This window comes from Schistocerca nitens, chromosome 8 (genome assembly GCF_023898315.1).
Source record: "Schistocerca nitens isolate TAMUIC-IGC-003100 chromosome 8, iqSchNite1.1, whole genome shotgun sequence".
Lineage (NCBI taxonomy): Eukaryota > Metazoa > Arthropoda > Insecta > Orthoptera > Acrididae > Schistocerca > Schistocerca nitens.
The window spans coordinates 520,244,158-520,269,290 of NC_064621.1; the positions used below are offsets into that span (position 1 = coordinate 520,244,158).

At 43.8% G+C, this 25,133-nt stretch overlaps 1 protein-coding gene across 1 annotated transcript in view; it reads right to left on the bottom strand.

The window, feature by feature from the left end:
* Nucleotides 1–25,133, bottom strand: part of LOC126199650 (uncharacterized) — a 584,284-nt gene that overhangs the window by 406,852 nt on the left and 152,299 nt on the right. The window contains exon 4 of the mRNA XM_049936577.1: nucleotides 23,005–23,118. Coding sequence (XP_049792534.1) covers nucleotides 23,005–23,118 — 114 coding nt within the window. The remainder of the gene's footprint in view (nucleotides 1–23,004; nucleotides 23,119–25,133) is intronic.

Consider the following 25,133-nt stretch of genomic DNA (forward strand, 5'->3'; position numbering starts at 1 on the left):
ATCATAAGGACGGCTGTAGGCGTTTTATTTCCTCACAATAGTAAACGGCCGTCGTCCCAAAGGCCTCCTGTCAAAAGGAAGGACGTACAAAAAAAGAAATGTTTGAACCAACAAAAGCTGCAATTCCCCGTTCAAAGACCAGTGCGCATCCACAAAAGATAGTGTTATGCTTCTGGTGGAACAGTGACGGCGTGGTGTGCTACGAATTGCTTCCCAGAAGTATAAGCATCACTTCTGCCACTTATTGTCAACAACTGAGACGTCTTGCAGACGCAGTCCAAGAACAACGACCAGAAGACTGGATGAAGTGGTGCTCCTCCACGATAACGCCCGCCAACATTTCGCCAGACTGACAAAAAATAGTATACCGGAGTTATTCACCTTATCTAGCGCCTTTAGTTTTTCCATCTATTCCGCTCTCAAAAGCCACGCGATTTCTACCGTTGTGGAATCAAAAAATTACCCAGGCGTTAGCACTCTGTTATAAATAGTGAAGGAGAATATATTATTGATGACTAAAGTCTCCGTTATTTGCATGTATTGTTTTTATCAAACTTATGGAACTCTAAGAACTTACGCACTAACCTAATACGAGAGGTTCTCATCCTGCAGTATACCTACATCATCCAGATTGTGGAAGTATGAGTTCGAGCTCCCCTGCTCCTGCATAAACACAACAACCATACAGCTATTTTGGTAACACATGTAACGAAAGAATTGTCGTACTAAATATTTTATATTCTACTAGCTTTTCTCCTGCGGATTCGTCCGCTAATTTCCTTCTTCTTCGTATCACGTATTATATACACTACTGGCCATTAAAATTGCTACACCAAGAAGAAACGCAGATGATAAACGGGTATTCATTGGACAAATATATTATACTAGAACTGACATGTGATTACATTTTCACGCAATTTGGGTGCACAGATCCTGAGAAATCAGTACCCAGAACAACCACCTCTGCCCGTAATAACGGCCTTGATACGCCTGGGCATTGAGTCAAACAAAGCTTGGATGGCGTGTACAGGTACAGTCGTGGACAAAACGAGCGATCGCCTTTTCGTTATGCTGATCCGCACAGCTTTAAAGTCTGCTACACAGCATAACAGGCAAGGCGACAAAGTGTTACCAACATACTATGCAAGTTCACGCAGCTGATGTCTGAGATAGCACTGGAGAAACTCGCGGTTCGAAGACACCACAGCATCGTCTGCCCCCACTTCGTGGGAAACGAAATAGCTCAAGTAAAAGCCAATGTGTAGTATTGGCATATCTGTGACTATGACTTGGATCTAAAGTGTGGTTATGGATAGTACGTATGCTCAGATTGCGAATCTAACATCATGAATAAAGACAAGGGGAAATGAATTAGGCGTACTTCCTCTTCCCTAACATCAAATATATATCAGTTATTCTTTCTTAAATGAACTGCGGAGAAAATCATTCACCAGAAGTGATTAACGTTTTAGTAACACCATGAGATATTAACAGCTTGCCGGCGCGGGTTGGCTGTGCGCTTAACGGCGTCATATAGCGGACCGCGCGGCTCCTTGCGCCGTCAGTTCGAATCCTTCCTCGGGCATGGATGTGTGTTACATTAGGTAGGTTGAATTAGTTCTAGATCTAGGGGACTGATGACCTAAGCAGTTTGGTGGCAGAGTTCTTAGAGCCATTTTTCGACCTATCGCGTAAATCTTCTTTACATAAACGGCCGTATCTTTAGATTGCGTTCACATAGCTCACTTTTTTACACTACCAAGGGACCGTATACCGAAGGAAATGCGATACATTTCCGCTTATTATGTCCACCCGTACTTTAGGTAAACGGGTTTTAAGGATTGCGTAGACAGATAGGCGGTCAAAAAAGTGAGACTAGTAGGGTTCCATTTTTACCGATTTACGTGACGAAATTCTAACAACGGAAACAGCTACCAGTTACTGAAGATGAGGGCCGCATAAATAACGCCCTCTACTCCTTATTCGAAATGTTCCAGTTGCAGTCGATACATCAGCATATTAATCGTAGCTACGTTTTCGATCCAAACCACGTTTACATGAATGAAAATGAAATCCATTTGCCTTTACACGTGGTAATTCAGATCCCACTATTAATGCCACCGCGTTTTAGATGTCCGAGCATTCCCATTGCTAGCTACCTTAAGGAACACTTCCGCTAATGAACGTTTTCTGGCTGTGGCACGTCTAATGGAGAATTCGAAACATTGTAGAATACGTATGGCAGCGACGTCGCCCTTTATTTCCTGGGGTGGTGCAGAATTATCCTTCTAAATTTGCTCGCTAATAATAGTTTTTTGTTATTTCGATAAACATCCCGAATGATTGTCACGTAAGCGGTGACATAAAGGTAGACAGTTCATGTTTTTGAGTCCAGAAAGCTCTATGCAACAGAAACTGCAGATCATTTTGCCATTTTCTTTGCGAAATTGCCGGCTTATTCACGTCTGTGGTAATAATAGAGAGCTGTTTGGTGGGTTGTGTGCTAGCGTAGCGAAAGGTGTTTGCTACTGCAAGGGAGATCTGGTTTGTTTTCGGTTCTAATCTCGATACAGGCAGACGGACTATCAGTAAAGGAATTTTAAGAAATTATCGCGCCCCCAATACGTTTTATTGCCACCTTTATTGTGTACCAGCGCCCTGTGGATGTCGATATGAAACTCTTATCGAATTTCATACTTGTTACTGCCTACTTTTTCCGCTTCTGTCAATAATTTAATTGACTTAAGTGTGGCACAGAATGATTTTTAATTGAATTTCGTTATGAATCTTCACGCATTGCTAAATTTGCACACTTTCGTAGTAGGTCAAAAATGGTTCAAATGGCTCTGATCACTATGGGACTTAACAGCTGAGGTCATCAGTCCCATAGAACTTAGAACTACTTAAACCTAACTAACCTAAGGACATGACACACAAATCCATGCTCGAGGCAGGATTCGAACCTGCGACCGTAGCTGTCGTGTGGTTCCAAACTGAAGCGCCTAGAACCTCTCGGCCACTCCGGCCTTCGTGGTACGTCAGCAACGATAATCCAATATGACTGGTCTGAACGATGACACAGACCATTTCGCGGCCGAATGCGCATAATATTTTGCTAATTCGTAACGATCTCGGGTACCTTGTCTAACTAAAACAATTATGTTATCTTGATAAGCTGAAATTCATTTTTATTAATACAGTTCATACTAATTAGCGTTTCTTCTTACATTTATATCTTATATTTAGTTGTTGTGGTTAACACACTGATCAGCATTAATATAGTCTTACACATGATTGAAAACAGTCTGATAAATTTTGGATAGTTTTTCAATTTCACGCCTGTGCATAGTATGTTGGTAGCACATCGTCGCCTTGCCTGTTATGCTGTGTAGCAGACTTTAAAGCTGTGCGGATCAGCATAACGAAAAGGCGAGGGGTCACGCTCGTTTTGTCCACGAATGTACAGCTGGCTATGCAGCTTCAACACGATACCACAGTTCATCAAGAGTAGTGACTGGCGTATTGTGACGAGCCAGTTGCTCAGCCACCATTGACCAGACGTTTACAATTTGTGAGATCTGGAGAATGTGCTGGCCACGGCAGCAGTCGAACATTATCTGTATCCAGAAAGGCCCGTACAGGACCTGCAACATGCGGTCGTGCATTATCCTGCTGAAATATAGGGTTTCGCAGGGATCCAATGAAGGGTAGAGCCACGGGTTGTAACACACCTGAAATGTAACGTCCACTCTTCAAAGTGCCGTCAATGCGAACAAGAGGTGACCGAGACGTGCAACCAATGGCACCGCATACCATCACGGCGGGTGATACGCCAGTATGGCGATGACGAATACACGCATCCAATGTGCGTTCACCGCGATGTCGCCAAACACGGATGCGACCATCATGATGCTGTAAACAGAACCTGAATTCATCCGAAAAAATGACGTTTTGCCATTCGTGCACCCAGATTCATCGTCGAGTACACCTTCGCAGGCGCTCCCGTCTGTGATGCAGCGTCAAGGGCAGGCGCAGCCATAGTCTCCGAGCTGATAGTCCATGCTGCTGCAAACGTCGTCGAACTGTTCGTGCAGACGGTTGTTGTCTTGCAAACGTCCCCATCTGTTGACTCAGGGATCGAGACGTTGCTGCACGATCCGTTACAGCCATGCGGATAAGATGCCTCTCATCTCGACTGCTAGTGATACGAGGCAGTTGGGATCCAGCACGGCGTTCCGTCTTACCCTCCTGAACCCACCGATTCCATATTCTGCTAACAGTCATTGGATCTCGACCAACGCGAGCAGCAATGTCGCGAAACGATAAACCGCAATCGGGATAGGCTACAATCCGACCTTTATCAAATTCGGAAACGTGATGGTACGCATTTCTCCTCCTTACACGAGGCATCACAACAACGTTTCAGCAGGCAACGCCGGTCAAGTGCTGTTTGTGTATGAGGAATCTGTTGGTAACTTTCCTCATGTCAGCAAGTTGTAGGTGTCGCCACCGGCGCCAACCTTGTGTGAATGCTCTGAAAAGCTAATCATTTGCATATCACATCATATTCTTCCTGTGGGTTAAATTTCGCGTCTGTAGCACGTCATCTTCGTGATGTAGCATTTTTAATGGCCAACAGTGTAAATTGTCTGTTACGGTACTCCACGTCTTGTAAGGGCTTCCTACATACCTTACTCTAGCGCATTTGTAATCGAGAGCCTCTGACTGGGTGAAATGGCACACCTGACCAGCATTCCAGGCCGTATGGCGGGGCGACATTCACTTTGCTATCCCACCGCTATCCGGAGTGGATCCAGACACATCTTCACTTGTCATCGGTGCTCAGTTTGAAGCGAGATTCGTCACTGAAGAGAATTCTACTCCTGTCAATGAGATTCCGGGCCGAAGAAGGGTCTGGAGACGCCCTGGACATCGGTGGGCTACGACTGACTGTTGTTCGCCCTAAGGCCAGACAACCAGGAGCGGTCTGACGTGTCATTTCTTTTCATAGCGGGACCCCCTTTGGTTGCCATCCGCAGAACATTTACAGCACAGCTTTACGTCGACGGTATTCTACGCTCCGTTTTGTTGTGCTTCATGGTAAGTCATCGTGGGCCTATATTTCAGCAATACAATGCTCTCTAATGGTGAGAGTTTCTACTGGTTATCATCGTGCTTGTCAAATCCTACAGAGCGAGCAAGGTCGCTGGATCTTTCCCCAATGAGAACGTTTGGAGCACTACGGGAAGGGGCCTCCGACAGTCTCAGGATTTTGAAAAACTAACGCGTTATTTGGACAGAATTTGGCACGATGTCCTTCAGGAGGACATCTAGCAACTCTGTCAATGGACGCCAAGCCGAATAATTACTTGCAAAATGTCCAGAGGTGGACCAACGCGTTATCGATTTGCTCAACTTCTGAAGCTCTCACTCTGAAGTAAACCATCCATTTTTTCTGAAATTTTAATCATTTATTTGTCTGTACATCTACTTCACAACTATCCCATTCGGATAATTGCTTTGAGATGCGTCTTTTTTTGTCTTATAGCGTATTTCAAAAGAAAGGTGAAATCTTGAAAGAGGATAAATAGAGTATAACGGTCGCGTCATAGACACAGGAAGCAAAATTTTCAGTACTCTTCTCGATTTATTATATCTTAAAAAACGATAGCAGTTTACGGGTTCTGTGCTAAGTTTGATCTGTGAAGACAAAGGAGTATTTTACATGTATATGGTGTACATTCTATCACCCCCCCCCCCCAAAAAAAAAAATGTGTGTGAAATCTTATGGGACTTAACTGATAAGGTCATCAGTCCCTAAGCTTACACGCTACTTAACCTAAATTATCCTAAAGACGAACACACACACCCATGCCCGAGGGAGGACTCGAACCTCGGCAGTCCGCCCAAAGCGTCTAAGTTTCTTATTCTTTCGAATCCCTTCTCCGGGGAAATAAGACCGTCACAACATCGTATTTACATTTGTTTGTCGCGAGTACTGAAATAGCAGTTATCTGTCTCCTTCCATTATCCTTCAAAGGTCACAGTACAGCCATAATAGTCTGGAACAGACTACTGATAGGACCGAGTGCCGAAGTGGATATACGTTGACCTGCTTTCCTTTCCCTCAAACTGTGTTCTCGTACATCTACATATTTAAGTAATTGAGACGGAGTACAGCAGTTATGGGCAAAGTGCTGAAGTGCATCGGCATAATGCATACAAAGCAGCGAGAAATTCTCCCACACAGGATTCCACGTACGGTTACATACGTAGATACTAGCTCGATACACATTCAAGTGTGTGGTGAAAGCTATTCACCGTTATTCGCGTTATTTTCCGCTCCATTTAGAGTAGAAATGGCTGCGCAGTAGTTCTTGAGGGCTGTTTTTGCGTCCTAGTTTTTGCTAGTTCGGAGCAGAAAACCGTGCTGGCCCCAAATTTACGACACAGCTCAAACATTGGATTGTACCGAAGCCGCTGAAGTTTGCAGTTTGTGTTTCTAACAGTTATTGTTTTCCACAATATTTCGCGCGGACTCCCGGATTTAAGTTCCAGCAACGATATTTCAGAGCAGAATCTTTCGGCCGTCTTAAGTTGTATATCTTGGAACAAGCCACGGAAATCTGTCAGTCTGTCCAAAATATCACGGAATAATCTATAGTCCCAGACAGTTTTAAGTTTCAGTTATTGCTATTACTATTTGTCGTACGGCTAACTGATATCTACCGCTTACTAACAAAAGATAAAAAAGAAAAACTAAAATGGAAGATAACAAATATTACAAAGAAAAATTACAAATTATAAATTCCAAGTTAAAAATAAGCCCAGTGGGGCAGTAATTATGGTATGGCAGCGAAACTTGGTAGATATTTCACTGCGGTAATCCGGAACCGATTTATCCCGATAAAAAAAGGAGTTCCGATTTTGGTCACCAGGTCCAAATCTGGCGCTGTTAATGCAAGAGAGATGTATAGAAATTTTTCCATTTGTAATGGATTATGAACGGGGCATGGGCAGAAAAGGACAAACGCGTAAGAAACATTACAACAGCCTCTTACACAGTTTGTTCAATATGAGTACCGGAGACATCGACGAGATTCTATACAGCGTCAGATTTGCACCTGATAACCAAATTCGGAATTAATTTTTTCAGCGTAAATTGGTTCTGCATTAACTCATTAACATCTTTTTTTGAGTGTAAATTGGTTCTGCATTAACTCATTAACATCTCTATCAAGTTTCGCTGCTATACGATAATTACAGCCCACACTGAACATCCGTGAATAGTTACACTTTGATTCAAACCACCCGTCGTCAATATTCGATGTCCAGTCGATAGTCAACTGTTGGTTCCAGAAGTGTCTTCTCTTGGAACACTGTTGGACAATGTGATTCACGGTCTACTCTGCTGCCCCGCAGTCACATTCAGAGCTACCGACGATGCCCCATCTGTGTAGGTTAACCGTAGGACTTGCGTGTCATACACGAACCCTGTTTAGATCACACCAAATCTTCCAAAGTAGTTCCGAACGTAGCTTTAATGCAGTGGAGAGGAAAGGGCGGTGTGAATGGTGTTCCGATGGAGACAACAATAACAGGGTTCAACCTTACTTGAAAATTTACTCCTTATGCCAGCGACTGGCGCACGTCGAGTTTAATTTTAATATCCATATTTCTACAAAGACTTCCGATAGAGCCTATCAAGTCCTTTTATGGCCGTGGCAGTCTACAGCACTAGAATTCGGCCCTGAGGGTCTCGGGTTAAATTCCGGGTAGGGTCGGCGACTTTTCTCCGTTTCAGTCCCTCTAGGATGGACCGAAGTCTATTCAGACGTCTGCCAAAATGAGTATGGGGATGTTTCTCGGGAGCAAAGGGTGGTCCTGACGAATGAAACGCCAACCCTCCCCCTCCTAGGTCCGCAGCGGATAGAAGGGCTGCACTCCGACCGAAAGCCCGGACTTCGCTTTTCAAGTTCATTTGAATGCCTTCTTAGTCTCTAAAAACTGAACTTCGTCCGAATACGCCTCGGAAGGCCCAACAGTACTGACCGATCGCCATGTTATCTTCGGCTATAGACGTCACCGGATGCGGATATGGAAGGGCATGTGGTCAGCACACCGCTCTCCCGGCCGTATGTCAGTTTCCGAGACCGGAGCCGCTACTTCTCAATCAAGTAGCTCCTCAGTTTGCCCCGTAAGGATTGAGTGCACCCCGCTTGCCAAGAGCGTTCGTCAGACCGGACGGTCAGTAAGCCCCGCAGATTTTTCTTATCTACCTTGTCAAAAACCTGCTTAGAAATCAGTGGCAAGAAATATGAATTTCCTCCTCTGTATTTCTAAATTTTACTGACATTATTTGAGCTGGATGGTTTTTTACTGAAACCATTCTGTTGAGCTACTAAAATGACATCAGCTATTCCATGCATGTGTGGTTGTCTGCTCTGTCGGAGATATCCATCACATCAGACGTCACACTTACGTAGTACATCTGTGGGCTTCACTGCCATGTTATTTCAGTGCGGATGCACAATAGGGTCCGAACCTCTTGCGGGAATACAGGAAACGTTGCGAGCTCAAAAAAACAAAAAACACAACAAAAACATGGCTCAAATGGCTCTGAGCAGTATGGCACTTAACATCTGAGGTCATCAGTCCCCTAGAACTTAGAACTACTTAAACATAACTAACCTAAGGACATCACACACATCCTTGCCCGAGGCAGGATTCGAACCTGCGACCATAGCGGTTGCGCGGTTCCAGACTGAAGCACCTAGAACCGCTCAGTCACACCCGCCGGCAACGTTGCGAGCAAATGAGGTAAATGGATAGGGACGGTACTTCGTCGTGTGCGACAAGCTGAGAATTTGAGTTCGATAGAAAGTGTTCTCGGCTAGCCGCACGGTCAAGACCCCGTCCGCCACATATTTTCAACTTACGCCACTGAGTTACTTCAGTGCCCAGTTGCGACTGATGTTAGCACCTCTTAGAAGCATCAGCTATTCCCTTCATTCTCTCATCAATTGTCTTGTTGCAAACACCAATTACATTTCCTTGCTTACATTTCCATTCTTACAGTAAAAATATTTCTGATGATTCCTGGTAATCCGTTTCCGCGTTCGGGAAGGAGCAGATTTTCACATTGTGAGGATAGTTGAACCTTGTGTACGATGTTTACAGCAGGGGAAGTTTTAGAGGAGAATTTTGTTGTTCCACAGATTCATTGCTCCAAAGAAGTAAAGCTGCATCAAGAATATAAGAGGGTGGAGAACAACAGACGAAAACGCTTTAGCTGCAAACAGGTTGCTCCGTGGACGAGCAACGGCAGGGTGGAGAAAGCTATACTGATCGGCTTTCCTCCGCTTTTTTGAAAGTTCTTTCCAAAGAGGATTATGTGCAGCGTCTTCATTTCGGCTTTCCTGTCATGAGCTTCCCGGCACGCTCTTCGCGTTGTTTACATTATCCTGTGCTACGCATTTAAGTTTTTCATTTTTTATTTCGTCTCGAAAAGATGCGAAGGCCGTTGTCAGATGAGAAACGCTCGATATGCTGTAGTTTCCGTTTCCTTTTCGTTCTCAGGCCAGCATTGTAACCCTGAATGCGACGTCAATGCTTCGACTACGGCCGTGCGCGAAGACTCAGTTAACAGGCGACGACCTCTCCCCCTGGCGATGATGGGAGACAGATAGGGCCCCCACAGAGGAAGGGTTGCCTCATCGGAACCGACAGGGGGGAAGCAGCAGAAACACTGCAGAGGAAGTCGCTCTCAGTTCAGGCGGGGCTCTCAGGGACGGCAGAGTAAACGGTAGCGTGTGGGGGACAGTCCCCTTGTCAGTTAATTTAAGCTGCACGCGAGTGAATCTCTGCAGAGGTGTCGCGGTAGCATCAGACGAGGGTAGCTTAAAAATTTCGCGGAATCACAATCAGACGTCAGTGCTAGAGCGACGTTTCTCGTGTAATAATTGCTGACCTTTTACGATCCAACACGTGGCGTGCCAGTGCTCTGGTTAGAGATCTGTGGTGCGTAAGTGTCTCTGTTGTCTCCGTGTAGTGATTTGTAACAAAAAATCCGAGATTCGAGCACTGATTAAGTACTTCGTAAAAAACATGATTGTCAGCAAAGGAAATTCATGTCAATTTTAGAAAGCACTTGGGGACCCTGCTCCTTCGTATTCAACTATTGCCAAGTGGACAAATCAGTTTAAATTTGGCTGGGACAGTTTAGATCAGTGATTCCCAAAGTGGTCGATATCGACCCCTTGGGGTCGATATCGGTTTCCTAGGGGTCGAAATAAACGAAAACTGATTTTGGGGGGTCGACGAGGTCTAAAAATCGACCCCTATTAAATTAACACACGTTCTTATTTAAAAATTTCAAGATAGGTAGGTACTGTATTGTTTATGTTGTGTTACGTGTACTAAGAATAATTAATATTTTTGTAGGAAATAGCATTGTTGTAGTAATGTAAAGTCTCAAATTCGTACAAGATGAAAAAGTCGGTAAGTCTGTGTGGACAAGTTTGTGCAAGATAATGAGTTCGAGCGTACGTCTTTCAGGCGCGTTTTGACTTGCTCTCTATTTGACGCTTACGCGATTTAACACGAACGATTTCATGATCAAGTCCAAACATGTTCCTGATATTTTACTATTTAACGAGCTTGCACTTAGGTTGAAAGTTCATTTGCGTTTTGAAATTCATTGGAGCTTGAACGATAATAACTCACATAAGTACTCATTTATTTCAAGAGGTTACAAAGTTATTACATAGCTAAATTAAGTGAAGTAAAGTGACTGAAAAAGTGGTAAACACAACATACAACATATTTTAAATAGGTAGGTATATAAGTATTTGTAAAAATTACTTACACTTAAGTTGTTATGTAGGTAGGTACCTAAACTTTGAAGTGTTCAGTTTGCTTTGGTATTCGTTCTTATCTTGATAGGTACCTACTTACCTAATACGAATTTTCTATACCTAATTAGCTACTATAGTTACTTACCTAATATAGGGATCCAAGTTTATCAATGAGGAAATCAGTAATACCTAACAAGAATCCATTACCTGGGTGTGATAAAAGTAAGATAGTGTGCAAATTTAACAGTTTTTTATTTAGGTAGTTTTTTATTTGCAGGATTACTGAGAGTTTTATGATGGCGGACACGAAAAAAAATGCAGACAATACAGTTTGGACAACTTGAAGTTCGGATTTATTGACCTAAGTCAGAATGAAAAATAACACTCTGTAGCAGCTGTTTTAAGTTAGCGGACCATTATGAATAAGGGGGTTGATCTTAAAAGTAGGTAATTTGGCCATGGGGGTCTGAGGTAACAGTTCATTTTGGAAAAGGGGTCACTTGTCGAAAATAGTTTTGGGATCCCTGGTTTAGATAATGATCGATGTAGTGGTCGGCCAAGAACTGTCCTACCCCAGATCTTACTGCATAAAATGGTCACGGAGTATCGCCGGCTGAAAGTGCGAGAAATTTCTGATGGCGTAGGGATGTAATCTGCGTGGGAATATCACATTTCAATAGTGGAATTGGATATGAGAAAATTGTCTTCTAGATTGACGCTATGACTATCGACGCAGGATGACAAACGCATCATAGTGGAAGTGTACGAACAATGTTCGACCTGTTTTCGGAGCAACTAAGAAGGTTTTTTGCGCAAGTTTGTGACCACAGATGCAACTTTAGCCCACTACAATACGCCAAAGATAAAACAACACGAAGAGTAGTGGGAACATACTGATTGACGACCACTAAAGAAAGCAAAGCAAGTACAAGTAGTTCACTTTCATAGTGATGAAGCGTTACAAGCAGATGTTGACCCCGTGGCTCCGACAACAAAGTCAGACTTTCTACAGTGACAGTATCGACAAACTGGTCTCTCGTTGGGAGAACTGTGTTCATGGTGCTGGTGGCTATGTTGAGATATAAATACGTGAACATGAAGAATAAAGATGTAGAATATAAATAACGTTGGTTTTGCTTTAAAAACTTTAAGAGTTTTCGGATACAAAATTCGTAGGAATTACTCTTCAGCACTCTTGTACAGCGAAGTTACGTATCTTGAATCTGAGTCTGATTTACGAAACGGGCTTGTTCGCAGCAAGACAGTTATCCAGGAGGTTTGTGAAAAGACGTCTGCAACAACACGACCTGTCAGCTTAGCGATCCTTATTGTGGTATCCTTTCAGGTTATGATTGTAACCAACATTTTGACATGCGAGGACAGATAGGTATCTGTGTCCTGTCTTCGTGATCACCATGACGTCCTTCAATAAGATAATGCAACAGCACTTGTTGCCCGTGCTGTCCTCGCCTCTCTCGATACAGAGAGAATTTGAGTGTTGCATCCACCATTACTTTCTCCAGATCTCTCCGCATCTCAAACACCTGGTCGTGGGTTACTAAGAGACTAGCACGCCATCATTCAGCAACCGCAACGATTACTGAACTCTGGCACAGAGGTGAAGCATCATGGAATGTGTGTCTAGTTGGGTTAGCGCCTTTGCTGCTGCCGGAGATGACACCTCTGGGCACTAAATACCGCAAACGTAAACTCTGTCCGCAGGCCCTGGCGGGCAGATCGGCGCCGTCCGACCGCCGTTTCATCCTCCGCCCAATGGCGTCATCGGATGCCCTTCGTTGTCGTGACCTGGTCACTAAATATTGCACCCTGTTCATCTGCAAATCAACAAAAGTTAATCAAGTATGCTTTCTACAACATAAACAGGCACAATAATCTGATACTTGTTACCCACTAGCGACAGAACTGGATTACATCAATAAAAAGAAAACCAAATCTAAACTTATGTGTGATATTAGCAGTTCCATAGCTCATTTTCATAAAATTAAATATGTACAAATCCCACCCAGTTCTAAATAGTATTGTTTGAAATGACGACCTCAAAATGGTTCAAATGGATCTGAGCACTATGGGACTTAACATCTGAGGTCATCAGTCCCCTAAAACGTAGAACTACTTAAACCTAAAGAACCTAAGGACATCACACACATCCATGCCCGAGGCAGGATTCGAACCTGCGACCGTGGCGGTCACACGGTTCCAGACTGAAGCGCCTAGACCGCTCGGCCACACCGGCCGGCCAATGACGACTTCATTTGCAGATATTTCCACTGATGAATCTGTAAACACGTTAAAAGATTTCTCGCACAAATCCAAAGTAAATCCTGCAGAATTATGTGGCATGATCGATGCTATTCAGAAGTGTGTATAAAAGAAGTACTTCCAGTTTCAAAATGGCTCTGAGCACTATGGGACTTAACTTCTAAGGTCATCAGTCCCCTAGAACTTAGAACTACTTAAACCTAACTAACCTAAGGACATCACACACATCCATGCCCGAGGCAGGATTCGAACCTGCGACCGTAGCGGCCGCGCAGTTTCAGACTGTAGCGCCTTTAACCGCTTGGCCACCACGGCCGGCTCCAGTTTCAAAACAACTATTATAGACAGTTAAATGGCCTAGCTATGGAGTCTCCTGTTAGTCCTATAACATCTGAAGTTTTTATGGACAATTTAGACTAGGTTTTATTACAAAAAAGAGCCATTAATTGTAAAATTTAATACTGCTTCAGATACGTGAATAATGTTCTGTGTTCGTGGACCAGTACCACTAGTCAGTCAGATACATTACATCAACAATTGAACCTCCAACAAGAGAAAATTCAGTTTTCAGTGTAGCTGTGGCGCTATGTATAAATTTCTTTGACCCCAGAATACCATTTTTGCGCAAGAGGACACCTATTTTCAGAAAACCACAGCCAATTATGCAGTAATCCTTGGATGTTGTTCCAAACAGCCACACAGCTACATTCGATGCTGCATCGCATCATATCTGCTCCACTATCTAAATCTGCCTCTCAAACAGAACTACGGGCCAGCAAACCTGTCTGTTAATTTAATTTTTACATCATTTTAAGAAAAGCAGAAAGATGACCCTTCTGGTAATACTAGGAATCAACAAGAATGTGACTCAGAATGTCAGCTTAGTATTAAATGAACAAATGCAATTTCCTTTTTCTTCAGTGAACGATGAATCTGGCTTCTTTAATCTCCGACTTCTGTAATGTGACCTACCAGTCTGTTCGTTATAGCAAGACTCTCAGTCTTGGAAGACCGAAAAGGGAATGGCGTAGTTTATCTTTAGAGGTAAAATTTCAAATCAGGTAAGCAACACTTTAAAGGCAAAGGATTTCTCGGGGTCTGTCTATGTCCCACAGATATTACGTAGGTGTTTCTTCAACTCAAAAGATAAACAACCCAACATCATGAATAGTTGATCTGTCAGTGTTGCTATATTGGACAGACTTGGAGGTCAATGTGCAGCAAGTTCAGGGAGCACCCTACAAGCTTGAGATTAAAGAGGCCAGTTTCATCCTTTTCCGGACATTGCTTAAAAGATAATCACGAACAAATAATACATATCTAAGTTATTAAGCAAACTTAGTTCAATTATTCATCCCTTATAGCCAATGTTACAACCGCTGCATAGGAGAAGAGCCTTGGTAGCTTCATTTGTAAGTAGACAATGACGCAGAGTTCCATTCCTTTGCACATAGCTCTACTTCCATGTTTATTTACTCATCGTTATTATAAATGGGTTCCTAACGAATTTTGTAAGATATATATAAGATATTAATAATGTGTCGAAATTATCTACAGAGATAACTTTTATAGTTTGTCACGAACTGATAGGTTAAGAAGTTGACATGTACATCTTTGCTTCGTCTTCATCTTTGCGATCTGTTTTGTACTAGAAAATTGGCTTATAGCCAGAAATCTATGTTGAACAGTAACAATGAAGTTTGTGAAACACTGTGTAAAACTGTCTCGTTTAGTTGGTGGAATATATAATGTTTCACCCACATTTGAGTCAATCACAAAAAAGATTTAGTGCGAGTAGGAATAGCGCTCTGAGATTTCCATAAAAACTTAATGCTCTATACAGACAGTTAATCCACACCGTAATCGAAAATCTTGACTATTTTTCCATGTTGCCGACATTGATACTGGCAAGATATCGGTTCCGGAAATTCCAAGACTTTCGGAATGTTTTCTAATAGTCTAACACAGTGGTCTTTAGCGTTCCGGAGGGATGCCATACATAGTAAACCTTGGGAGGAGAAAGGCAAGCCATATTCAGCAATGCAAGGGTTCGCCATATATGCTAACCTTAGAAGTATTAAGTTTGAAATCGGAAAACAAATGACAATAAATGTATTTTTGTGTGCTTTAATTACAAATTAATTTTTTTGATATTTTTCATTTACTTGTAGTGTGAAACCTTGATTCTACCCAAATTTCATGATTCTGTGTGAACATTAAGAACCCTGCAAGTTTTGATGAACGAGTTTGCGAGTATCAAAGTAAGGGACGTAAATCGCCGTGTCTTTCGATTTCATGAACTTAGAAGCTTCAAATTTGCACATTGCCGCAGACCTTGCTATGTGACATAAATTTCAACTTGGTACTCGCTCCTGAGGTTTTTAAAAATCGGACAGATAGCCAGACGGACGGACGGACGAACAACAGAATGCTCCTGTCAGGTTCTGTTTTTACCGACTGAGGTACGGATTGCTACACAGATTCGTCTTAGTTGTTCGCACCAAAATATTTCACAGCTGACGTCATCAGTTTGCTGCGCTACGGACGCAGCGAGGTTTGTCAGACTGCCGCTACTTTGCGCCGGCCAGCAGTTGATTCGGCGCCAGTGGGGACTGCAGATTCGAGCCCCGGGCCTGCACTGTGTGACGTGTATATCGACCGGCCAGTGGTAGCAGAAGCTCTGCTGTAATCCCACGCCGTCGCCCCTAATCGCTTCCCGACCACCGGACCGTGCTCTCGCAGCCAACTACATAATTACCGCGCGTCACGTGCCTCCGGCGTCGCCCTTTATTTTTCAAATATTTTTATTTTCATTTTTTAATTCCGCACACTTATTTTTTTCCCCAGAGCTCGCAGTGTTAAGCGCTGCCGCATCGTAAAAAACACATGACGCGCCGCGCGGCCGCAATCGAGCGAGCGCGCCGCACACTGTATGGGGGAACAGGGCCGCATAATTCTGTGCGCCGCGCCGGGCCGGATTTTAATTCCGCTCTGTGCAACGAATTCGTAATTGCTGCCAAGCTCGGTCGTCAATAATTTCGCGAGACAAAAAATTTCCACTTCTTCGGCCTGCATAACGATTAGCATCGGGAAACGGTTTCGGTCAAACAGTTGCATTGTCTAGCAGAAATCTTGCGCCTACAACTTATTCTCCGGTGAGTAAAACCTGAATGACACTATTTCTTACTCCCATCAGCTGGTAATAAAAGAAGATTTTTAACTTTAGGTTAGTTAGGTTTAAGTAGTTCTAAGTTCTAGGGGACCTCAGATGTCAAGTCCCCATGGTGCTCAGAGCCATTTGAACCATTTTTTTTTAAAGCTGCTTGCGAGGATCTGTACCTTTTTACTGAAATGTTTACCGTGTCACAAAGTATTAAAAAATATAAAGAAATTCAATTTAAGACGTCATTATGCAGTAAATCACGCGGCAGAGTACGACGAACGGAAGGGAATAATCTTTGACTGAAAGCCTGCTTTTCAAACGAAGTAAGTTACCGCTCAATAATACACTACCGGGAATTAAAATTGCCACACCACGAAGAAGACGTGCTACAGACGCAAAATTTAACCGGCAGGAAGAAGATGCTGTGATATGCAAATGATTAGCTTTTCAGAGCTTTCACACAAGGTTGGCGCCTGTGGCGGCACCTACAACGTGCTGACATGAGGAAAGTTTCCAACCGATTTCTCATACACAAACAGCAGTTGACCGGCGTTGCCTGGTGAAACGTTGTTGTGATGCCTCGTGTAAGGAGGAGAAATGCGTACCATCACGTTTCCGACTTTGATAAAGGTCGGATTGTAGCCGATCGCGATTGCGGTTTATCGTATCGCGACATTGCTGCTCACGTTGGTCGAGATCCAATGACTGTTAGCAGAATATGGAATCGGTGGGTTCCGGAGGGTAATACGGAACGCCGTGCTGGATCCCAACGGCCTCGTATCACTAGCAGTCGAGATGAGAGGCATCTTATCCGCAAGGCTGTAACGGTTCATGCAGCCTCGTCTCGATCCCTAAGTCCACAGATGGGGACGTTTGCAAGACGACAACCATCTGCACGAACAGTTCGACGACGTTTGCAGCAGCATGGACTATCAGCTCGGAGACCATGGCTGCGTGTAGGGAAGCAGCCTACTCACGCTGTAGTAAATTCACATCAGTTTCCATTGTGTGCCAGCCAGTCTGCTGTAACTAGCTCTGACGTCATAAATGTTGCGCAATACCTTAAAAATGAAGCAAATGACCTAAAACTTTTCTGGCATGTCAGAAGTAATACTAAATTAATATGTGTTAAATATCAGTTCGATAACTTAAGCCATTTCCGAAATTTGGACGTTTTTCTGTAAAAATCATTGGCGCATCAGAAAAGAGCTAGAGACTTCAAAATTTATATTTAGATTCATCTTTCATAATGATTGGCAACGGCCTTGCCGCAGTGGCTACACCGGTTCCCGTGAGATCACCGAAGTTAAGCGCTGTCGGGCGTGGCCGGCGCTTGGATGGGTCACCATCCCGCCGCCATGTGCTGTTGCCATTTTTCGGGGTGCACTCAGCCTCGTGATGCCAATTGAGGAGCTACTCGACCGATTAGTAGCGGCTTCGGTCAAAGAATACCGTCCTAACGGTCGGGAGTGCGGTGTGCTGACCACACGCCCCTCCTTATCCGCATCCTCCTCGGAAGATGACACGGCGGCCGGACGGTCCCGGAAGGGCCACTTGTGGCCTAAAGAGGGAGCTTTATTTATTATTTATTTCATAATGATTTAATAAAAACAGTACTTTGGATTTCACAAATTAAGATTTTAGTGGAAATTCATGATTTTCTGGTTTTCGTCTCAAAACTGAAGGAAGCAAGATAGATTAAGTAGGCTAGTAAATAAGGCTAGGATGTTTAGATTTAAATAGGTTGGAGGTCCGCTATGACTATGAAGATGTGAAAAGTTTCTTTTGAATACCTATAAAATTATAGCGATAGCGGATCTCAAAAGGGACAGTTCAGAGCTCATCTACTGCGTGCAGGGCAATTAAATTAATTCTCTCGCCAAAAATATTTAACTTAGCCACGTCAAAATTTTATTATCAATACTTACCTGCGTGCTGAATGCACATTTAAATTAAGAGCTTCATCGGCCATCAGCAAGAGAAGCTATAATTTATTATGTAACTTGAAATGGTGCGTTACTAGCCCAGCGGCTAGTCGGGAGAGCCGATTTGATCAGGCGTTCCCTTAGCCGTCCGCACCGCGGCTTTATATATAAGAACGTTGCGCGAGAGAGCAAGGCCCCAGTTCTCTCCAGACGCTGAATAACACGCGATCTGTGTCGGCAGTCGCGTCGCGTCGGTATCACTGCGACAAACAGCCTCGGGTGCCGTATTAAGTTACTAGAGATACGCGGAAGCATGAAATCATTTCAAGTGAAGTGTTAATTCTCGGATGATTTTCGTTATCTAGCTTCAGTTGGCGTATTGTCGTATTTTCACGTGCCATCGCGGGACAGACATTCTACCAAATATTTAGCGTGGCGTTTGATGAAATATTCTCATCAAATTATGGCGAGCATTCATTTCAACATTTAATTCGGACATTTATAGTTGCATCAGCGCATTAGACTCTGAACTGCTCTGTTAGTTAGGTTGTAGGGATACTTGTGTTTTTTATTTTGACTTTGAGAATATACTCAACTATTTTGGAAAATCGTTTTTGATTAGAAATCCCGGACAATCTCCTAATTCCTCAGAGCTATAAGCTGCAGCTATAATGGTACTCTCAGATGAAGTGGGCACTAGGAACTCTAATTACAGGCTTCACGTTTTGTTAAATCACTTTCTGGGTGCCTATAAAGTAAATAGAGAGCCAGTGTTGAGAACGGCGAAAGACAGCATTAACAACATTCTAATAGCCCGAAACTGATTCAACATTCAAACATTTATACAGCAAACGATTAATTTTCAATTCTAAACCGCCGCCCCACTTGCGGTTACCCTTAACGCTGCATCACAGACAGGAGCGCCTGCTATGGTGTACTCAACGACGAACCTGGGTGCACGAATGGCAAAATGTCATTTTTCCGGATGAATCCAGGTTCTGTTTACAGCATCATGATGGTCGCATCTGTGTTTGGCGACATCGAGGTGAACGCACGTTGGAAGCGAGTATTCGTCATCGCCATACTGGCGTATCACCCGGCGTGATGGTATGGGGTGCCATTGGTTACACGTCTCGGTCACCTCTTGTTCGGACTGACGGCACTTTGAACAGTGGGCGTTACATTTCAGATGTTTACGACCCGTGGCTCTACCCTTCATTCGATCACTGCGAAACCCTACATTTCAGCAGGATAATGCACGACCGCATGTTGCAGGTCCTGTACGGGCCTTTCTGGATACATAAAATGTTCGACTGCTGCCGTGGTCAGCACATTCTCCAGATCTCTCACCAATTGAAAACGTCTGGTCAATGGTGGCCGAGCAACTGGCTCGTCACAATACGCCAGTCACTACTCTTGATGAACTGTTGTATCGTTTTGAAGCTGCATGGGCAGTTGCACCTGTACACGCCATCCAAGCTCTGTTTGGCTCAATGCCAAGGCGTATCAAGGCCGTTATTACGGCCAGAGGTGGTTGTTCTGGGTACTGATTTCTTAGGATCTATGCACCCAAACTGCTTGAAAATGTAATCACATGTCAGTTCTAGTATAATATATTTGTCCAATGAATACACGTTTGTCATCTGCATTTCTTCTTGGTGTAGCAATTTTAATGGCCAGTAGTGTAAGTTCTGTTTGTAATATGGTGGCAGTGGAGGCAATAAGACAAAATTACTTTCTTTCAATAATTACCATGTCAGTTTTGAGTACTCGTGCTACTGATATTATTTCATAAAAACATTTCAATTATTTCTGAGGGGGGGGGGGGGGCGTTGATCATCCTGGAAGATACTCTTCTCTGAGCATCAGCTACAGAATTTCTTAGCAGATAGCTGTGCACTTGAAGCCATTTGCTGAAGATTAATTTATTAAACAGTGCCTTGTAATAGCGGCGGAAGAGCTGTGCCCACAGCTGGTTCCGTAGCTAGAGTCCGCGTCACTTCCTCGAGCCACTGTAACGCGCCGAATTGAAGAATTAGAGGTAGATTTGGAGGCTCAGCTGACAAAGAACTGTTGCATTTTCTTTGTCTCTGGATTACTCTCTTGACTTGTAGGGTGTGTTCAGAGAAAAACGAAGAATCATGATCTCATGGTTATCCCTATACACTGCTTGATTCATCAACAACATTTGTGTTCCAATAGTGTAAAATTGAATAATGTTATGTTCTTGGCTGTCAAAATTCTATTCGAGCAAAAGGACTCAATCATCGCTTGTTCAAGACGTTTCTAGACGAATTCGGTTATGAATATGGAGATTTACCTTATCACCGAGGGGTTTCCCGGCTCAGTCGTGCTAAAGTTGAGGAGCGCCAAGAAATGTCGTTATTCGTGGAATTCAAGGGCGAAAGTGTCCTTCAACTGTCGGATGACAGATGCATTTCTGATTTAGCGTTTTTAACTTATGCGACAGGACATGTTTGGGACTTTCGTGTGTCACTACAAGGGAAGACAGTCTCATCATCCACTTCAGTGACAAAATAAAGGCATTCAAGATGAAACTGTTGCTCTGGAAGAGGCAGCTGGAGGTTAGAAACGTCTCTTACTTTCAGAAACTGTCAGCATCAACAACCATTGTCGTTGCTGCAGATTTTGGCGAGTATATAGATCTTTTAAGAAAATGCGTACTGAATTTGAAATAAGATTCACTGATATTTTGCGCCAGGAAACAGATTAAGGAATTTTTGCTACTCCGTAATCTGTTGACGTTGATTCTGCAAGCGACCCTCTCCAAATGGAAATCATAGATCTTCAGTGTGATTCAGAACTGAAAGATAAATATCAGAGCAGGAAGACTTTAAGTCACTCTTACAAACATTTGTTAGAGAAGCGTTACATAAAACTTCATAGACTTGCAGCATGTATGTTTAGTCTGTTTGGCTTAGCGTACAATTGTGATTAGTTCTTTTCCCTAGTGAAATCGTGAGAAACGCGACTGAGATGCTCCGTATTAGATTACGATCTGAAATGTGTTTTGAGAGTGAGCTGTGCTGAATCAGTCATTCCCAACACTGAAGCTCTTATGCAAAGAAAAGTAAATAAAAGTAGAAAGCGGCAATATAAAACCGAAGTGGGTTAATTTCATATATTTTCTTTGTCACTCAGTATCCTAATTCTGCCTTTCAGTTTGCCGTCATCCAGTAACCTTCGTGTTTAGTATGTACACTCCTGGAAATTGAAATAAGAACACCGTGAATTCATTGTCCCAGGAAGGGGAAACTTTATTGACACATTCCTGGGGTCAGATACATCACATGATCACACTGACAGAACCACAGGCACATAGACACAGGCAACAGAGCATGCACAATGTCGGCACTAGTACAGTGTATATCCACCTTTCGCAGCAATGCAGGCTGCTATTCTCCCATGGAGACGATCGTAGAGATGCTGGATGTAGTCCTGTGGAACGGCTTGCCATGCCATTTCCACCTGGCGCCTCAGTTGGACCAGCGTTCGTGCTGGACGTGCAGACCGCGTGAGACGACGCTTCATCCAGTCCCAAACATGCTCAATGGGGGACAGATCCGGAGATCTTGCTGGCCAGGGTAGTTGACTTACACCTTCTAGAGCACGTTGGGTGGCACGGGATACATGCGGACGTGCATTGTCCTGTTGGAACAGCAAGTTCCCTTGCCGGTCTAGGAATGGTAGAACGATGGGTTCGATGACGGTTTGGATGTACCGTGCACTATTCAGTGTCCCCTCGACGATCACCAGTGGTGTACGGCCAGTGTAGGAGATCGCTCCCCACACCATGATGCCGGGTGTTGGCCCTGTGTGCCTCGGTCGTATGCAGTCCTGATTGTGGCGCTCACCTGCACGGTGCCAAACACGCATACGACCATCATTGGCACCAAGGCAGAAGCGACTCTCATCGCTGAAGACGACACGTCTCCATTCGTCCCTCCATTCACGCCTGTCGCGACACCACTGGAGGCGGGCTGCACGATGTTGGGGCGTGAGCGGAAGACGGCCTAACGGTGTGCGGGACCGTAGCCCAGCTTCATGGAGACGGTTGCGAATGGTCCTCGCCGATACCCCAGGAGCAACAGTGTCCCTAATTTGCTGGGAAGTGGCGGTGCGGTCCCCTACGGCACTGCGTAGGATCCTACGGTCTTGGCGTGCATCCGTGCGTCGCTGCGGTCCGGTCCCAGGTCGACGGGCACGTGCACCTTCCGCCGACCACTGGCGACAACATCGATGTACTGTGGAGACCTCACGCCCCACGTGTTGAGCAATTCGGCGGTACGTCCACCCGGCCTGCCGCATGCCCACTATACGCCCTCGCTCAAAGTCCGTCAACTGCACATACGGTTCACGTCTACGCTGTCGCGGCATGCTACCAGTGTTAAAGACTGCGATGGAGCTCCGTATGCCACGGCAAACTGGCTGACACTGACGGCGGCGGTGCACAAATGCTGCGCAGCTAGCGCCATTCGACGGCCAACACCGCGGTTCCTGGTGTGTCCGCTGTGCCGTGCGTGTGATCATTGCTTGTACAGCCCTCTCGCAGTGTCCGGAGCAAGTATGGTGGGTCTGACACACCGGTGTCAATGTGTTCTTTTTTCCATTTCCAGGAGTGTATTTACACTCATTTTGTTCTTCTTTATTTACTGGCAATGTTTCCTTTAATTCGAAAATCTGTTTGGCATTAACGCTATTGTAGGAAGTGTCTTTATTAAATGTTCAACATGTTTAATTAGAACTGCTGTAGGCCTACCTGTTCGCCTGCCGGACTGGGAGTGGTCCAGTTGGCAAGCCCGGCGCCAAAACTGTGGGGCCTCCGCTTGTTGACGAAGTCCACCGGAAGACTGTATTCGTCACACAGCGACACCTGCGCAGAAAAAGAACACCCATTAGTCACGGAATTTTCATAGAATAAGGCAGCCTAAATATGCTACAAAATCACAAAATTCGTATGTATTTTTGAAAGTAAAGGAGTAGCTGTTATGAAAAATTGCAAGTGTCAGTGAACATAAGCTTCTAAGAAATGATACTGTATTTCAGTATTTAAAGTTACAAAAGTAGCCTAGAAAAAATAAAAATGGTGTATCATTTTTTTGGACAGAAATTCTTAAATAGGACACAATTCATGCTAATTATGATACAAAAGTAGTATATTTATGTACATTGAAGACAGAAGGTTGAAATCTTAGAAACGAGATAGAGGCCACACAAAACGACACGTATGTACCACTGGGATTCTTCTGTGGGGGATGTTTCTAGGAACTTTATGGCGTGAAACGTACGTCTGAGTGAACAACAGCGATTTCATTATTTATTTTTCCTATTTCTAATACTATATAGTCACCCAGCAATGGGTAAGAACTGTTTAAAAGTATACTTAACATATCTAATTTAATACGAAAACAAGAGCTACGGAAAAGAGAATCACCATCTAATATTTTTTCTCATTAATGACAACAGCACCGCACAAACAGATTAATCGTTTGATATTGCCCAGCCCAGTAGCAATATGGGGAAGTGGCACTTTCACTATCACATAAATCTTATTAATAAGCGATATATCTTATTAATTTAATTGGATAACTAATTTGTTCATGTGTACAGGCTTTAATTAACTTGTAGGCGACTTTCCAGAAAGTGTTGTATGATGCAGACGTATCTATAGCTGTAAGGATTCTTGGTTCCTTCTCTAAATTTAGCCAAAATATAATCTTCTCCAGCAACATGTGCTGGATCTGTCATTGCAAATAGGATCTCGGAAGAGATGCGCATTATCCCTGCTATCGTCACTCATCAAAGATATGACGGAAACAGAATCAGTCTGTATAGCTTCTTTTCTTTTTTGGTACTTGTCATAGCTTTGGTCACACGCATAGCCTTGTGACTCTTCTGCGTTTGGCCTTCTCCATTTTTGGTTGGTGGCTTTTCTTTTTCAACAATGAATTTACTGCTGCAGGTTTGGTTTGTGGCGGCTGGGTTGCTGACTTCAGGGGCAGGGTGGCAACCCGCGGTACACCGGTGTGTGGCCAGTGGCTGCGACTTAGGCGACAGAGTAACCAATTGTATAATAAACTCTAACAAGGGAACCTCCCCATCGCACCTCCCTCAGATTTAGTTATAAGTTGGCACAGGGATAGGCCATGAAAAACTGAACACAGATCAATCGAGAAAACAGGAAGATGTTGTATGGAACTATGAAAAAAGTAAGCAAAATATACAAACTGAGTAGTCCATGCGCAAGGTAAGCAACATCAAGGAGGGTGTCCGCTTACGAGCGCCGTGGTCCCGTGGTTAGCGTGAGCAGCTGCGGATCGAGAGGTCCTTGGTTCAAATCTTCTCTCAGATTTGCTTGGACATATGCAGGATTTGACGGTCTACACACGGAAACATTTTAAAACGTAAAAAAGATATGTTTTGACAGAGCATAGGGAAAACGGTGCGACTGTGAAACTGTTGCATTCATTTGTTGCGATTTATGTGACAAACTCTTACGTTTTCATCACTTTTTTGGGAGTGATTATCACTCAGAGCGTAACTTTGCGAAAATAAAGTAAGTAAAATTTTTACTCAAGGGAGGACTCGAACCAAGGACCTCTCGTTGCGCAGTTGCTCACTCTAACCACGGGACCACGGCACTCCTCAGCTTACGTTCTCCTTGATGTTGCATATCTTACACTTGGACTACCCACTTTGTATATTTTGCTTATTTTTTTCATAGTTCCACACAACTTCTTCCTGTTTTCTCGATTGATCTGTGTTCAGTTTTTCAAGGCCTATCCACTGTGTCAATTTATAACTAAATCTGAGGGGGGTGCGATGGGGAGGTTCCCTTGTAAGATAAAAAAAGACGCACCAGGAAGGAGTTATCAGAATGGGACGGGA